The sequence below is a fragment of the Aedes albopictus genome, chromosome 3, assembly GCF_035046485.1.
Source record: "Aedes albopictus strain Foshan chromosome 3, AalbF5, whole genome shotgun sequence".
NCBI lineage: Eukaryota > Metazoa > Arthropoda > Insecta > Diptera > Culicidae > Aedes > Aedes albopictus.
In genome coordinates this window covers 439829694-439848980 of record NC_085138.1, presented here as the reverse complement: position 1 = coordinate 439848980, position 19287 = coordinate 439829694, and the positions used below count along the sequence as shown (strand labels likewise).

The following is a 19287-nucleotide window of genomic DNA, read 5'->3' as shown; positions in this document are numbered from 1 at the left end:
AACAACTTTCACCCACGGTGGTGGTGCGGTGCAAATGGGCAGAATAGAACCCGCAGCCGGGGAAAGGCAGGTACCTAGACGGTTGTTGTTCAGTCGGTGGACCGTGGATCAAAGCAAATTCGAACTTGGTGGACGGTTGGGTGCGTTGCCTATGCGTTACTAGGTTTCACCTGGGTTGTAACCGGAAAATGAGCTTTTTAACAGTGTGTAGTCAAAAAGGGTTTTCAATTTGACATGTGTTAGTTATTATCAACATGGAGGACATAACAGAAAATAAAGTAAAGTTTGTAATTTGGTGCACGTAATTAGAGGGCATGATGATGCATATGATGACTGGAAAGCTGGAAATTAGTGTAACACTTGATAGACGTGGATAGACTCTTCTGATGGCTGAGAGAACACCTGACCTGTTAGGACCTATTGTAGGATTCATCTGAGTGTGCCTACTTACTAAAAATCACTATCCTAGCTTACAAATCACCTTCAAAGCTTCCCCTCTGGAACTGCAGTATTTTTTTCCGGAGGGGAGGTGTGATATATAGAACTAGCCAGGAGACAATTTTCAAGGAGAGAAAAGACAGATCAATGCGATAACTGGTGCACCGCTTACCAATAGAGTGTACTCATGTACAGCTCTTCCTTCTTGAAGTCATCCCTAATGAGCGTATCAAATGCTAGGGAAGATAAAAAAAATGAGGTTTAGGTGGGTCGACTCACACATAACCAGAGAACCCACCACTGATCTTTCCTCTTTCTATAAAAAAATCATGTCTTGGCCGGGGGAAATTGGGTATGGTTCAGCAGTCATCGCTACACCTTACTTATGTTCTACTAAGGATTTTCGCAACAACATTTATGCTGTACAAAAGTGGTTGAGGTAAATTTCAAATACCTCTACTGAGACTTCATGGCAATTGCTTATTTGAAGGCTGAACATTGTGCATTCCGTCGCTTATGGCATGATAGGTCTCCGCCGTATAATCGCCGATCAGGCGTTTCGAGGACATGCTGTAGTCTTGAACACCATGGCTTTCCTCTCTACACCTTCTACATTGCTTCAGGTCGCCGTTACTCTTCTATGACTAGTGTGTTACTTGGCGTTGTTATTCACTTATAACTGGGTTAAATGTATGATAATTTTACTGAACAAATTGTGGTTGACACACGACTGCAAGGTAAACATAAAAAGAAAATCAGAAACACATGTTAGTAATGCTTAGTGATATTCTCACTGTGGCCATTCAGAAAAGGTTCACGGATGGGTTTAAGTATCTTGTCAAATCTGATCTTTCTTCCATGCTGCCCATACCCCTTTCTAAATCGAACGGACAGAAAAAATGTCTAAGAAAATTGTTTTAGATTTTTTTTCCCACTAATTCTTCGGCATATTCCTTTGGAATTGCTATTGCTGTTTTTTCACCAATTTTATCAAGCAACTTCTTTAAAAAATTCAGAAATTGTCAACTGTGAATGTCAGGAAAGGAATTCACAAAGAAATTTCAAAATGAATTCGAAGTAATAAAATAATTATTTGACTGTCTTAAAAGTATTGAAAAGAAAGACACGGACAACGTCTTCAGCCAGAGGCTGTACAGTCTGGATACAACTTAACACTAGACAATGGACATACGGAGCATGCACTAGTGGAGAGCGGAAATCGAACCCTCGCCCCATAGCATGGTGTGATTTGAAGCTTAGTGACCCAAACCGCACGGCAACGAAGCTCCACCGAAATAAAATAAATTGGCAAAGGAATTTGCATACAAAAATTTCTAAAGGGAAATTCAAAAGAGTTGCACAAGAAATTTCTAAATGGATGGAGGCATTTCCATAAAAATTACTAAGAAAATATTTTAAGAAAATACTGACGAGTTTCAAAAGATATTGGTTAAATTATTTCCAAAAAAAATTGGAAAAAAAATCCGAAAGAGTTGCCGAAGAAATTTTTGAATTTAGAAAGAAATTTCCACAGTGATAAGCGAGGAAGTTCCCAAAAAATTGACTGAGAAATTTTCAATTGAACTTCAAATGAAATTCTTTAAGCAATTTTCGAAAATTTTGAAAATAGGATCTGCTTTGGGCATTGCCAGAATCAATCACAGAGATACTGCCGGAGAACTTGCTTCATATTTACGAATGTATTGTCTAAGTAAATCTCATGGCGATTAACGAAGAAATTCACTACTAAATGGCGGAAGGAATTTTCAAAGAAGATGCCGAAGATTCCTCAAAGCAATTGCGGAAGAAATTTATAATGACATTGATAAAGGGATGATAGGAATACACGAAGAAGTTCCCGAAGTAATTGCTGAAGGAATTTTAAAGAAGCTGCCGAAGAAACTTTCAGATTCATTGCTAAATTTATTTTCAAAGGTGTTACCAAAAGAACTTCCGCTGGAATTACTGAAGAAATAAAAAAATACCAAAATTATAAAACTTTCATCAAATGTTGGATATAATTGATAGCACTACAGCGAAAGTTGTCTATACTTCAAAAAAACAAGGTATTTGCAGTACATAGCTAAAATTTACTAGAGTACCGTTTTTTTTTTGGAACCGTGTAATGGGTATGGTTGAAAACCCGAGCGAAGTCTGACAGCAAATTGAAAACTAATTCTGATGTTGTGATATTAGAAATTATGATGACTCAGGTTGTGGTCGTTTTGGTCGTTTTAACGTTTGCTCTCAAAAATGAGAGCAGAAAAATGTTCCCTTAACAGTTTCTGTTATCAGTGATAGCAAATTGATAACTGTTTTCGCTATCAGTACAAAAAAAATGAAAATCGTTAAATATAGGGGTTTTTCGAATGATATGAAATTCTTAATGCCATAAGATAATAACATTTATGGTACATTCTTAGAGTTAGTATACAAGGTTGCCTAGAAGTTTTGAAATAACTTAAAAACTTATTTTTATAATAGTTTGAAGTGACAACAAAACGAAATCCAAGTTTGAAATAAAATTTAGTCAAGACCAACTGATATCAAAATGTGATATCAATTTGTTGCTGAAAAAAAATTGATGATTTGGTCACTTTTCAGATGTTATTGTTTCTTTTGTAAATTATCGCATCAATTAACGTATTTTAAATTTTTACTCAATCATTCTATTATAGAAAAAGAGTTTAAGAGAGTTGAATACAAGCTGAAGTTGTTTTCCTCTCTCTCTCTCTCTCTTCTTGGCGTAACGTCCTCATTGGGACAAAGCCTGCTTCTCAGCTTAGTGTTCTATGAGCACTTCCACAGTTATTAACTGAGAGCTTCCTCTGCCAATGACCATTTTGCATGCGTATATCGTGTGGCAGGCACGAAGATACTCTATGCCCAAGGAAGTCAAAGAAATTTTCTTTACGAAAAGATCCTGGACCGACCGAGAATCGAACCCGTCACCCTCAGCATGGTCATGCTGAATACCCGTGCGTTTACCGCCTCGGCTATATGGGCCTCTAAGTTGTTTTCCTAAAATTTATTTGGAAAATAAAATTTTGCATGAAAAAAAAAAAATATTTTAACGATAACCATGAAATCTCAAAATTTTTGCATCTTTAAAAATCGATATGCCAAATAGGCTTCCAGGAAAATATAAAAGTGTTGGGATGTTCAAAAATAGAAATTATAAAAACCAAAAACCAAAATTCACAAAATTGAGAATTAACAAGATTCATCTTCCAAAATAAACATGTTTTAATGATAAAATCGATTTTACATGACGAAAAATGTTGATTAGATAAAAATCAAAAATTTGGATATTAGAGGGTTTAGTTATGATTCTCACAATTCAGGGGCCTAGATGCAAAGGGATGCAAGTGACCATTCAGTCGATTTTGTGCTGAGCCTATAAAAAAAATCTTCAGATTTCAGGTTTTTAAGAACTTTTTTAAGATTATTATTGCAATGTTTGGGGAGTTTTTTGAAACCTGTTGAACTGAGATTTGGCCTCAAATCCTTCCCAACCAAGCTGAGTTATATGCCCAAATTTCAGGCAATTTGGCCCACAAAACCCCCCATGACGAAGAGAACAAACCTGCCGATACCCTTAGTCACCCTATTACAATAATTCGGAGAAAATTAGGTCGATTTTGAAATTTCATACATTTTGTATGGAATCAAAAATTGGTGAAAAATTTTAAACCTCATTTACTCGAAAGTGGATTTTTGTCACTTACTCCCCTTCAATTGCTCCAGAAAAATGTTAATGTACACATAATCGTTTTCAATCTACAAAAAAAAAAAATAAAGCTATTTCTAATGTACCTTGTTTCCTGAATATACGTTGTTTTTTCTATTCATAACCGCTCCTTCTTCTTTCTTTTTCTTCTTTTTATGGCTCTACGTCCCAACCGGGCTTGGCCTGCCTCGCTTCAACTTAGTGTTCTTTGAGCACTTCCACAGTTATTAATTGAAGGGCTTTCTTTGCCTGCCATTGCATGAATTTGTATATTGAGAGGCAAGGACAATAATACACTATGCCCAGGGAGTCGATAAATTTTTCACGTCAATAACGGGAATCGAACCTGCCGTCTCCGGATTGGCGATCCGTAGCCTTAACCACTAGGCTAACTGGAGACCCCAGCCCCAGCCGCTTATTAATCTAATTTACACTTCTTTTGTAGAATGTGACACTACGAGAGCGATTACAACAGACAGCTGTGCTTTCAGTTTGTACAGCGCCTAAATGTATTCTATTCTACTACACTGAAGTTTTTTACGCGATTTTTAGGCGGTGTTTTTACGCGGTTTTTTACGTGTTTTTTTACGCGGTACCGCGTTATTTCAAAAAACCCATATTAATCCACCTAGTGGTGATAGTGCCTTTCTCGTCGAATATGTACTCAAGATTTTTCCGTCGACGTAAGCCGAAGTGATCCTGAATCCTGAGAATACTTTAGAACGAAACAAATTCCATTTTCTTCTTTTGTCACAGTGCTCGTTGACTCGTCAATTGGGAGGTGATAAATAATAAATGGGTTTGATGAATAAATACCCAATCAATTAATCGCTCAACTCATGGGATTTTTTCAAGGAATTTTCTAGGAAACTCTTATTCCACCTTAAAATTTTAAAAATTCTTGATTTTTTTTTTTGTGTCCTTCCTCAAAATTTTGAATTCCGACCAAAATTGTCTTAGGGGACAAAGGAGAACATCGAAATTTGTGTCTGCCTTATTAAAGAAAACTAGACTTTTATGAAAGCCGTAATAGAATTTGGAATCTTTGGCTTACATAGCGACGTTAGGTTGAGCTGAAAAATATCGAAACTCTCTGTTGACTGCTTGACAACCTCCACTAGTACTGGATGCCGATCATTATCAAGACAATTAGACACATTTTTTTCTGCACACTTCAGCCATATTTTAATAACATTTGGTATATATTCATGTACAGTCTGACAAAAAAAAACAAGCAAGTGAAATTTACCAATATAAAACCCATTCAAACTATGTTACAGAGTGCGATGGCTCAACCAGTTGCATCAAAATTGTGCGGGATTGAAGCCATCAAATTCAAATTTTCTTATACAAAGTTGATCCATCCTACTGCATAATAACGCCTCAGGAATCCTAAATGGTGTGATTTGACGAGATCCCTATAGTTTTGTCAAAATTTTGTTCTGTTACGCATATAAATTGCTTGCATCGATTTCAGCAAAGCATCCAATCCTGATTCTGTAACACTGCCGGTAACTGGTTGGAGATTATTTTTTTAATTGGCCGCATCCAGCGGGACATCGGAACCGGTTCCGGAACACAACCGGTTCAGATATGGCCTGAAACTATTTTTCTGCTTATCGTTCACCTGTTTATCGAAAAAGCCGCTCTTAGATGTGTCGCATGCATGAGTTTGGTTCATTTTGTTTTTATTTGGTTACTTCCGGCGGGACACCAGAAAATCGGTTCCGGAGCATTACCGGTTCAGATATGGTTTAAAACTATTTTGCTGCTTACCTTTCATCAGGATATCGAAAATGCCGCAGTTTGATGGGTCGCATGCATGGGCACCCCTTCCTGGGGTACCTATCCGGAACAGTTAAATGGCCATAACTCCGGAACGGCTGGACCGATTCGAACCTTTTTCAATAGGAAACAATGGGACCAGATTCCGCGTCGAATGAACCATCGGTCATAAAAATCGGTTGAGGTTTACTATCAAAAATTGATGTGAGTTTGTTTTGTACACACACATACACACACATATACACACATACACACACACAGACATCACCTCAATTCGTCGAGCTGAGTTGATTGGTATATGTGACTCAACTCTCCGGGCCTTCTATCAAAAAGTCATTTTTGGAGTGAACATATAGCCTTTCCAGTACACTTAGTGTACGAGAAAGGCAAAACGTCGTAAAGAAACCGCGTTATTTTAAAACCCGTCGTAAAAAAAACCGAGTTTTTTTTTTTCAAAAACACGCGCAAAATAGTCAGGATCACATCTAACATGATTTGACTTTTTTTACGACGTGTTTTAAAATAACGGTTTTGCCTTTCTCGTACACCAAAGTGTACTGAAAGGCTATATGTTCACTCAAAAAACGAATTTTCGATAGAAGGCTCGGAGGGTCAAGTCACATATACCAATCAACTCAGTTCGACGAATTGAGATGATGTCTGTATGTGTGTATGTGTGTATGTGTGTATGTGTGTATGTATGTCTGTGTACAAAAAAGGTCACTCACTTTTAAGGCACTTCCCATTGGCCGATTTTTCGGATTATAGCTCGAATCGAACCGGAATTTTACCGCATTGTTTGCTATTGAAAATGGTTCGGATCGGTCAAGGCGTTCCGGAGTTATGGCCAATTTAGTGATCCGGACCAGCATTTTTCACCCGAGCGACAGGTGTAATTTGGTTAAGCAGGCTCTTGGTGGGTGACTACCACGACGACGCGACGGCCGCCACAGCACACCACGAGAACGAGAGTAAGAGAGAATGTGAGAGAGAACGACGAGGACGAAAGAGCGGCGCTAACGTGCTACAGCCTACAGAGGCAGAGGCGGTTCGGTAGTTCATCGATTATGGTTGCGTGGTCCCTGGGCGGCGGTCGTCAAAACCGTTCTCGAACACGCGTAGGTAAGGTATGCGAGTAATTGGGTATTTATTTACGCGCTTTATTAGATTCTCATTATTGGCTACTGCGGAAACGGGTAGCTTCAGATTCCGCCAGAACGCAACCGTAAGATCTACGCAAACTGATTATTAGAGAATTACAAAAGGTTAACCTTATGAAGCAGCAAAAGACATAATCATTTCATACAGTTCCCATGCAGTTCATAATGGTTTTCAAAATATTACCTAATAATCGTGGTCTAAGCTTTTTTTTATTAATAACGAGCTCGAAATTCATAATGAAACATGAGCAGTTCCACCACGTCGGAAGTTTAGCCTCACGCCTGCAATAGCTTGTATAAATAAGTTCGGAAAACCAAACCTGTAAAACCTATATCCGTATGCATCTATAGGACATTGGAAATTCTCGATACGTAACACAATTTCAGGCATTTCTCGGATTTTTTAAGGTTTCAGAACTTTTGAATTGATGCGAATATTCAAATGAAATTTAAAGGGAATTCAAGCCCAGTAGTAATTTAAGGAAACTAATATTCAAAATTACATTTTATTTAAACCACGTGGCAAATGCGATTCTAGTACAAATTCAGAGTCAAATTAAATTTAGATAAAAAACAATGAAAACTTGTATTCCTTTAATTATTATACTAGGATAGTTATTAACTGGATGGACGACATTATATATATAATTCATCTATTGATCCGGTTCTAGCGATGGCTAGACCCCCACATTCAACGGCGGCGGCTGATTTGCTGCTTTAAATAAAAAAAAACTAATTCGTGCATCACTCTTACGAGGTGACTTCATATGCAACAAACTAAAAGTGATATCACAAGGGAACGTCCATAAATTTTGTCACGCAAAAATTGCTGATTTTCAAACCCCGTTCCCCCTATGTCACACTTTTTGTATGAGAACTCTAAAAATAATGCTCACACTTTCACACTTTGCTTAACCCCCCCCCCCTCTCCATCAACGCGTGATGTACGCTCCCCAAGAATTTTTTGCCATGTTCCCAGTGTATCTGGCGAACAGGATGCTGCTGCTTATCAAAACAGTCATCATGGAGCATCCATTACGTACGTCACGCTAAAATTGGTAATGTACATCCCCACCCCCTCTCGCACGTGTTTTTCCGTGCGTTTTACGTGTCAAACTATCCCAAACCCCCTTCCCTCTCCAAACGTTACTTTTTTATGGGTACCCCCTCATATATTTTTTCTTATAAGAGAAATTAATGTTCTTATTGGCCGTTGGGTTTTAAGAGGTTTTAAGAGAAAAAATTCTACTCATGTACTGAGATGGACTTATTCCAAATTATTTTTTTTCCTGCTACGTTTCAGTTAGAAGTGAGGCAACTCATTGAGTTGTCTCAGTTTTAACTTAACGGAAATTAAGTAAGAAAACAAAAGTCGTTTCTATTTCTGAGTAGGACCAACTCAGTGACTGAGTAGAAATTTACCTCGGTGTATGAATGTAGTAAGGCAATGTCATGCCAAGTAACGGTAGGTAATAACGCTAAGTTGCATACATCTGGGCGTTAAATTGGAAGACCAACTCATTGCATTGGCCAAGTGGAAATAAGTATTTCTGCATGAGTGCACGTTTTCATTTTCAAAACCAAAGGCACAAGCCCAATGTTCTCTATTCCACAGGTTCGGCCCATCAGACAAAGTGGTATTTGTGATGTGATATTTTTAAAGACTTTAAAAGTGGCGCGAGGAGTTGCTAGGACATATTATGCTTTTGGTCGAAATCCGATGTGACCGAACGTGCGAAAATTAATTTTTAAAGACCGGTCCAGAAAGTATGGACGCACTAAGAAAATACTGGCTTTTCAAAATTATTCATGAATAGTTCTTTTTGAAAGCTACATCCTGTTGGTCAACCTATTTTCTCAGCATTTGTATAGCGGTTTTTGCGATTCCAGCTTTTTGTTTCAAAATACATGAACTTTCAGCGGAACATCATCAAAAAAATGTGCACAAACGATGAACAGAGCTAGAAAGATCACTAAGGAAATGAGCAAAATATGGTGGGAGTAAGTGAGAAAACCGTGCACCCGGCAATCAGCAAATACGGTGGGGATAACACGTTTAAGCATAGGCAAAAATTGGGTAAAAAATAGAGATCCTGCTAACCCTCGTTTGGAATAACAAATAATGAAGGTATTTGAGCACAAGAAAAAATGTTCTAACTTACACAGTGCGGGGTATGACCAAAAAAATTACCATTTTGAATTCCAATGTTCATTGTGACAAAGAACATTTGAATTTTAGATCCTATAGTAAGAAGAAACAGCCGAAACGAAGCCCGAAACAAGAACCATCGATCAGGCCCAGTCAACTGAAGACTAGGTGCGTCCATACTTTCTGGGGCAGTCTTTAAACTACTTAGAATTGTCGCAACTCAATTTGTATTAGTGCATATTGTAGCTCTTAATTATGCGCAACAGAAAAAACAGACTCAAATTTACTTCGCAGCTGCAACTTCGCATGTGCTTCAAGTGACGACTTCGATTTGGTGGTGCGACGATATTATCCTACCCACAAAAAATGCTGGGTAGGACATATGGACTGTCCTACCCAGCATGATTTTCAGAACACAAAGGAGATATCAGTGTATTCTACAAAAAAAATTCCCTATTCTTTATTACACCAACGAACCTAACCTCAAAATGACTGACAACTCCCAGGTCATGAGCATGAAAAATAGAGCAACAAGATCGATAAAGTAAAATATATGATCCGATCCATCTTTTTCGTGTATGAGTGGGGTCTGTCAAAATGACCTGAGAAGTGTCAAACATTATTGGTGTAATGAAGAATAGAGGCTTGCATCAAAAACATAACCTCATCGAATTCTCATACGATTTGTAAACATTGCCCTCAAATTTTTTTTGAGGGCAAGGACGGCTTTATGGACCGACGCCGAAGGAAAGAAAGAGAAGGAAACAGTGATGACGTCAGCGTGCAAGCGCTCATAGGGGAGAATCGAAAACTTAGAACAAAACTTTGATATCAAACTATCATCAGAGGAAAAAAAAATTGGCTGCGCCGCTACTTGAACTTGATGAGTTTTCCAGCAATGCCGTTATTGATTCATCCATAGTCAGCGAGTGAAAATTCATGTTGGCAACCCAAAATTCTGTATGGTTACCTTTTTTATTAGGGGAGATCGAGGTATAATGCGCTCCCTAAGGAATGACTCGATTTTAGTCATGAAACATTCAATAATGACCATTTTAATTGCTGGCATCCTAAAGTTCAATGTGTTTTCTTTCAATTATTGAAAACGTGAAATCAAAAAACATTGTAGAAGCTAAGCTATATATTTTTTAAATTATTGACCAAATATGTGTTTTTCATTTTTCGGGTAAAATGCGCCGCTAAACGGTTACAGAAGTTACACAGATTTGTGTACTACTAGATCAGCCTCACCGCTGTGTCAAATGCAAATGTACACAGTTACTTTTCCGGCTCTGGCGCTGACATGAGAATAAAATAACAATTATTATTGCACTGATCGATTCCTGATAATGCATGTCATCGTTCAGAGAGAAAATTATTTAATAATTATGAACGTTGCTCCCATACCAGCGCTAGAGCCAGAAAAGTAACTGTGTACATTTGACACTGGGGTGGAGGCTGATCTAGTACCTATACTGAAAAATATTTAAACCCAGAGAATAAGTTTTAAAACTCAAATTTGGCTAAACAGCTTTTAGTTTTTACTCAGCATTGGGTTGTTTTCTCCCTCTCCCCACACGAATGTTGTCAAAAACAAAGAGAGGAGCACCGACACATCCGTGCGGCTCCGTGGAAGAAACCAAATTTGGGTTATCTTGACTAAACCCAAATTTACGTCAAATAAGGCCTCCGCTGGGTGAATATAACTTACCACTGGGTGAGAAATTTTGCAGCGATTAAACGAGAACTACCTAGTGACCACTATCGCTGTTTGACGCAAATTTGAGTAATTTCACGGAGGTGCGGGATTGCGTTTAAAAGAACTTAAATTTGGGTTGATTTGTAGTTCCGTGAGTAAACAAATCTGTGTACATTGTACGCAAGCCTGTGTTGTTTTGTTTTAGGGTGTAAATGTAAAACGCCAAGAAATAACGTGATTTGGGTGTTGCATGCATCACGGCGTTTACTCGACGTTAGTGCTGCAGCTAATAACGCAATTGATACACATTTGAAAGGTTCTGATTTTCGTCTCTGTGTTACTGCAGTCACATTCTTAAAAATCATGTAAATTTAAGTTCACTTGGATGCACATAAAAGGAGCGCGGCCCGTTTGATACAAATTTACGTCTTTTATCTCAAATAAAATCGAGCTAGCAATCGCTAGAGCCGAAGCGAGAGATTTATCATTTATCATTTAACATATGTATGTGAGAAAATGAACTGGATTTGAACTCTGGTCCTCTGATTGAGTGGCACGTACTATACCTCTCGGCTATATCACCGAGTTGTGAGGCAGGTGATAAAAGTAAAACTGTTTCTACCTATCTGGTCAGATAGGTTTGTTGACATCTTGTGTAACCAACTCGAACTTACATGATGGATGTAAAGTTGAGTCAAATTTGCCATTCAGTCACGTTGATGGTTTACGTCTTGTGTAAATTCATATTTTTTAAGAGTGTATATATACATAAATGATGCCTCAATATTTAATACGGCGATTGTTTTCTTGAGTTTATTCTCTGAAACCAAGAAAAATTGTTCTCCTTGGTTAGTTGAGGAAGATATCCGGAATCATAAAAAATCCACAATGATCGAAATTTCAAATCATGCTCATATAAAATATATCAATATTAAGTGGACTTAATTTGTCACTTGTGTTATGTTGAAAGAATATTTTATGGCACGAGAAAGGCACCATCACCGCTAGGTGGATTAATAAGGGTTTTTTTTACGACGTTTTGCCTTTCTCGTACACCAAGGTGTACCGAAAGGCTATATGTTCACTCCAAAAATGAAATTTCGATAGAGCCCCCAGAGTGGCAAGTTTCATATACCAATCGACTCAGCTCGACGAGTTGAGATGATGTCTGTGTGTGTGTATGTGTGTGTGTGTGTATGTATGTGTGTGTGTATGTGTACAAAAAAAGGTCACCTCACTTTTAGATAGTAAATATCAACCGATTTTAACGATCGACGGCTCATTCGACGCGGAATCTGGTCCCATTGTTTCCTATTGAAAATGGTTCGGATCGGTCCAGCCGTTTCGGAGTTATGGCCATTTAGGTGTTCCGGAACCGGTACCCCTGGAAGGGGCCAGACATGAAAATGCACCAAACCCATACATGCGACCCATCAAACCACGGCATTTACGATAACCTGATGAACGGTAAGTAGGAAAATAGTCTCAGACCACATCTGAACCGGTAGTGTTCCGGAAACGGTTCCGGATGTCTCACCGGAAGTGGCCAAATATAAAAGAGTACCAAACCCATGCATGCGATACAACAAATAACGGCTTTTTTGATAAGCTGATGACTGATTATCAAATAAATATGTTAGGACCACATTAGAGACAGTCGGTTGTATTCCGGAACCTGTTCCGGGTGTCTCGCCGGAAATGGCCAAATATAAAAGTGAACCAAACCCATGCATGCGACACATCAAACAGCGGCATTTCCGCTAACCTGATGAACGGTAAGCAGTAAAACAGTATCAGACCATATCTGAACCGGTAGTGTTCCAGAACCGGTTCCGGATATTCCGCCGGATGTAGCCAAATATAAACGAGTACCAAACCGATGCATGCGACACATCAAACAGAGGCATTTTCGATTATCTAACGAACGGTAAGCAAGAAAACAGAATCAGACCATACCTGAACCGGTAGTGTTCCGGAACCGGTTCCGGATGTCCCACCGGAAGTGGCCAAATATAAAATAGTACCATACCCATGCATGCGACACATCAAACAGCGGCATTTCCGATGACCTTATGAACGATTAGCAGGAAAACAGTATTAGACCATATTGGAACCGGTAGTTGTCCGGAACCGGTTCCGGGGGTCTTGACGGATGTGGCCAAATATAAAAGAGTGCCAAACCCATGCATGCGATACAACAAATAACGGCTTTTCTGATAACCTGATTGCTGGTTATAAAAGAAATATGTCAGGACCACATTAGGGACAGCCGGTAGTGCCGTACCCAGTTCCGGGTGTCCCTCCGAAAGCGGCTAAATATAAAATTGAACTGAACCTATGTATGCGACACAGTAAGGCTAGGATTTGTTGATAACCTTATGGACGTTAGCAAGCAAACAGGTTCCGACCGGTGAAAAAAATGTTTTACGCATATGGTCAAATCTCAACCGTTACGTAGTAATTGAACATTACATGTTTATGACTTTGTTTGTCTCAAGCTGGCTATAACTTGAAAATGGTCAAACTTATCACATTTGAAAGATTATTAAATTTGCTACCAAAAAGATCTTGGAATCTGTGGTAAAATAATAACTAATAATGCCACCCTCGAAACGAATGCTACCAAGCATTCATTGAAATGTGCTAACTATTGTTAGGTTCGAAGAACGAATAAATACTGTCGGCAAGCTGGCACTTGCCTTCTTATTGTGTCAGCCATGGAACAAACAACATCTATTTATTTCCAAAAGAAAATTACCCAGAATCATTTCCATCCGGTTAAAACATCTTGTATCGTATATCAGCAAGGAATAAATTAACGGATATAATATAATCTATTGGTGTAGTTAGATAACTAAAGCAAAAAAGCTCGAAAGCAGTGTTTTTCCTTTCTCGCACACTTAGTGTACTAAAAAACTATATGTTCACTCAAAAAACGATTTTTCGAAAAAGGGCTCGGTGGATCAAGCCGCATATACCAATCAACTCAGTTCAACGAATTGAGATTATGTCTGTATGTGTGTATGTATGCATGTATGTATGCGAAATAAGTTTACTCACTTTTAAGGCACTTCCTATAGGCCGATTTTTCGGATTATAGCTTCAATCGAACCGGATTTTTTTGCTATCCCAAATGGTCCAGATCGGCCAAGGCGTTCCGGAGTTATGGCCATTTCAGTGATCCGGACCAGCACCGGTAGAACTGGCCGTATATAAAACTGAACTAGCCCATCATGCAATAAATCAAACTGCGGCAATTTTTGTAACCCTTAGCATGGTTGACGAGTTTTGTGCGGAAATCAACACTGGAGACCAGAAGCTCCACGATGTCGGCCCAAAATTTAAGATGGCAGCCAAATGTTCAAGGTGGCGGCTCAAAATTCAAGATGGCGGCTCTTTACTAGAGATTTACGCTCTTAAAGCATGCTATATGGGAATATTCAATATGGGGAAGATGTCTGGCCTCCTAAAATGGTGACTAGAATATCCAAGATGGCGGTCTGAAATCTAAGATGGTGGCTTCAAATTAAAGAAGTTCATGGCTCTAAAACCATGGAAGATGTCCGGAGTCAAAAAATGTCGACCAGAATGTACAAGATGGCGATCCGAGATGGCGGCTTCAGTTTCAAGATGGCGGCTGTTTGATGGAGATTTAGGCTCTAACGACTTTTATGAAGTTTTCGGCTCTAAAACCATGCAATATTGGTATATTTGGTATGGGGAAGACTTCCAGAGTCCAAAATGGCGATCAGGATATCCAAAATGGCGATCTAAAATTTAAGATGGCGGATCCGATTTCAATATCGCGGCTGTATAATGGAGTTTTAGGGCCTGAAACAATGCATTATTGGTATATTTGGTATGAGGATGATGTCTGGATTCCAAAAATAACGACCAGAACATCCAAGATGGCAATCTTTAATCCTAAATGGCGGCTTCAAATTCAAGATGGCGTCTTTTTCTTAAGAGTTTGAGGCTCAAACATTAAAAGTCAGATAAACGATATGATTTCTAATTTCTTATTTCTAACATTTCGCTTGAGTTTTATTGAAATGGGGTTTCGAAGGCACGAGAAAGGCGCCATCACCGCTAGGTGGATTAATTAGGGTTTTTTTTTAAATAACGCTGTTTTTTTTTTTACTCGGTACCATTACCGTCGTAAAAAAAACTTCAGTGTATATTCAACTGGTCTTTTAGCTGGTTTATTGGACGTACCAAAGTAAATAAGACATTAAAGTCATAAATGTGAAAAATTTCATAAAGCATTTTCGAAAAACATCCAATTATTACGACACGTCCCCAAACTCCCATTGCTTACGCACAACGTGCATTTTGTACCAGTCTAACAACTGCTCGAAACAATAAGTTCTAGTGCAATCGGCCTATCATACAGTTTTTATGAGTCCGTCTCAGCATCCGATGATGCTGCCGATAGCAAACCGATCGTAGGTAGATTTTTGCCAATTTATTGTACCCGCTTTACCAGATAAAGCCGAAGTGCAGATCAAATTAGGAGTTATTCCTCGATAAGGGTTACACGTTGTTCACAAAAGTGAGAACACTTTACGTGACCTGCTTTGCAACCTCAAAGACAAGGTTCCACCTGACGAGCAGTCTGGCATATACCAGATTCCCTGTGAAGACTATCCGGCGGTTTACATTGGACGAACCCGCTGGAAAGTCAAAGTCCGCATAATGGAACATAAGAACGCCGTGGAGTTTAAGAAGAGCAATGAATCGAGTTTGGCGGCTCATACGGTGGAAACCGACCACAAAATAGATTGCGGAAGTGCAAAGCTCGTAAAAACTGTAGGATAGCTTCCCACTTATACGCATGGGAGTCAATGTTTATCAACAATGCCCAAAAACCGCTGATTAAAGAAGACGATCCTCATCGACTCTGAATCACAGAAACGACTGGTACGACGGCGAATGTGAACAGTTGAAAAACGAGAAGAATGCGGCATAGGCGAGAATGCTGCAACACCGTACGAGAGCGAACGCGGCACTTTACAGACAGGCGCGGAACAGGCAGAACTCAGTCTTCCGGATGAAGAAGCGCCAGCAGGAAGAACGAGATCGCAAAGCGATGGAAGAGCTGTACCGCGCTAAGAACACACGAATGTTCTACGAGAAGCTGAACCGCTCGCGCAGAGGCTTCGTGCCACAAGCCGACATGTGCCGAGATAATCACGGGAACATTCTCACGAGCGAGCGTGAGGTGGTCAAGAGGTGGCGGCAGCACTACGATGAGCACCTCAATGGCGACGTTGCAAGTACCGAAGGTGGCATGGTAACAGATCTAGAAGTATGTGCACAGGACGAAAGACTTCCGGTCCCTGATCTCCAAGAGATTGAGGATGAGGTTGACCGGTTAAATAACAACAAAGCCGCTGAAGCAGATCAACTATCAAGCGAGCTTCTAAAATACGATGCCGAAGCACTGGTGAGAGCACTACATTGGGTCATTACTAAGATTTGGGGGTAGGAAGTATTACTGGAGGAATGGATGGAAGGTATCGTGTGTCCCATCTACAAAAAGGGCGACAAGTTGGATTGCGGGAACTACCGCGCGATTACACTACTGCGCGCTGCCTACAAGATACTCTCTCAAATTTTATGCCACCGTCTATCACCGATTGCAAGAGAGTTCATGGGGCAATATCAGGCCGGATTCATGGGTGAATGCGCTATAACGGACCAGATGTTCACCATCCGCCAGGTGTTGCAGAAATGCCGAGAATACAACGTGCCCACACATCACATGTTCATCGATTTCAAATCGGCGTATGATATAATCGATCGAGAACTGCTATGGCAGATTATGTACGAATACGGACTCCCGGATAAACTGATACGATTAATCAAGGCGACGATGGATAAAGTGATGTGCGTAGTTCGAGTATCAGGGACACTCTCGAGACCCTTCAAATCTCGCAAAGGGTTACGGCAAGGTGATGGTCTTTCGTGCTTGCTGTTCAACATTGCTTTAGAGAGTGTGGTTAGGAGAGCGGGGATAAACACGAGTGGAACGATTTTCACGAAGTCCGTTCAGCTGCTTGGTTTCGTTGATGATATTGATATTATAGCTCGTAAATTTTAAACGATGGCGGAAACATATATCCGACTAAAGAGTGAAGCCAGGCGAATCGGATTAGTCATTAATGTGTCGAAGACAAAGTACATGATGGCAAAGGGCTCCATGGAGGAATCTCCGCGCCCGCCACCCCGAATTTATATCGACGATGATGAAATCGTGGCTGTTGAAGAATTCGCGTACTTGGGCTCACTGGTAACCGCCGACAACGACACCAGCAGAGAAATTCAGAGGCGCATTGTGGCAGGAAATCGTGGTTACTTTGGACTCCGCAGAAATCTACGATCGAATAATGTTCACCGTAACACGCAATTAACTATCTACAAAACGCTGATTAGACAGGTCTTCTATGGGCACGAAACATGGACCCTACGTGCAGAGGACCAACGCGCCCTTGGTGTTTTCGAACGGAAGGTGTTGCGTATCATCCACGGCTGATGGAAGACGGGACTTGGAGAAGGCGATAGAACCACGAGCTGCTGAGAGAACCAACCATCGTCCACACTTCGAAAATCGGAAGGCTGCGGTGGACGGGTCACGTCATCAGGATGTCGGATTGCAACCCGAGCTAGGTGGGTCGACCAAGTGGAGGACGATCTGCGGACCCTATGCAGAGTGTGGAACTGGAGACACACAGCCATGGACCGAGTAGAACGGATGATCATTATGTACAGCATAAGTCACTCAGGCCTTGGTCTGACCGGTAAGGTAAGTTAGAAAACACTAAGGTGAAACGTTCCAGTTTGTACGTATCTATCATTGACAACACCATAAGCCTCAAGGTTCCATTCCATATTCTACGCCTGTGTAAACCTACCAGTCGCCATCCAGCACTCTCATCCACAGGGCGAACAAATTTCACGGACAATTTTACTAATCCCTCAATTGGCACCTGCCTTCCAGAGGCCTCCCGGAAAATTGCTCCAATTTAATTTGAATTCCAACTGTCCGATTACGTAGCATGTGCGGTGCGGGGCGGGGCGGGGGAGCAAGTCCCGAGTTCAAGTCGTCATCGCGCCAACACAGTCACCACACCAGCGTGGCGTTGTTGCGTTGTTCGTTGGTTGATTGGCAAAGGCTATAGCGCCTATTTTGCCAACGGGAACAATCACAACTGCTGTTCGTCCTAAGGCGCATTTTCTGCATCGTTTGGTTTGTATCGCTCGCCGCTGCCGGAGGCGGGGATGATGGTTCCGACGAGATGACGGTCATCAGCGCGAGGTGGATTGCAATTCTCACGACGACGCGACGGGCGCTGGCTAAACGCACGGCGAATTTTGTGGAATTGAGCACACATTCCTTGTTCCGATGTCACCACAATCACATACCGTTCCGTTCCGCAACATCACAGAGCGAGAGCACCAGGCAGGCGTACGCCCTCCGGTGGGCAGAACATTTCCCAACGAGCTGCTGCCCTCACCACTGGAGCTCGTCAATTTTACATAATTACGTATAATCAAGTAAAATGCGCTTGATTGTTCGGTCTCACTCGTGTAAAAGCGGAAGCTCCCTCCCAGCCCGCCTAACTTCCTTGTAACAACAATGGACGCGTACCGATTGATGGGGAGAGGACGGTTCCAGGGGGTGATGTTGATCCAACGCTCTTGCTGCCAGCAGTATTGTTGTAGTGAGGAACGTAGGTTCCTACAACACACAGGTAATGAAGCTGTTGATGGAGAGGGGGAGGGGAGCTGTCGCAAGGACAATGGCAAATTGGTAACGAGCGAAAATGTTGGTTTTTCGCATGGCTGCTAGCGGAATCCGAGATTTTTCACAGCTTCACAACCAGCAGCACATCAACAGCAGCAGCATCAGCATCAGTAGCGGGTGAGCGCATGGGAAATTGCTCCCGGGTATTCTCGTTAGTTCTGTGTAGGTAACAGTGCGGACAAGTGATGCGTGGCGCCACGTTGTCTGACGGTGGTGCTGGCTGGCCACAGTCGGTTCTAGAGCTTTGAAATGGGAGTGATGACCGTTCCGAGAGTGCTCGGAGCAGGTTGAATTGTTAGAACAGGTGTTTTCAGTGAGTACGATGCATTCTTGAGTAGCGATTAGTCTTTTGTCGTGAGTTCATTGCTCTTGCGTTGGGACTAGATAAATTTAGACAAGAATATTCGCGGGCACCATTATCATTGTCAAACCACATTCTGTTATAAAACTAGCACATTGTATTCAGGTATCAGTAGGTCGGCTCTAAAGGCACGTTCTCCTCCATTTGGGAAATTTGTG

General features: G+C 40.8%; 1 protein-coding gene across 1 annotated transcript in view; it reads right to left on the bottom strand.

Moving 5' to 3' along the window:
* Positions 1-606: 606 nt before the first annotated feature.
* LOC134291066 (uncharacterized) overlaps positions 607-19287 on the bottom strand; it is a 37077-nt gene continuing 18396 nt past the window's right edge. The window contains exons 2-3 of the mRNA XM_062858348.1: positions 18613-18724; positions 607-674 (exon numbers count right to left, since the gene is read on the bottom strand). Of these exons, the coding sequence (XP_062714332.1) occupies positions 607-674; positions 18613-18724 (180 nt within the window). The remainder of the gene's footprint in view (positions 675-18612; positions 18725-19287) is intronic.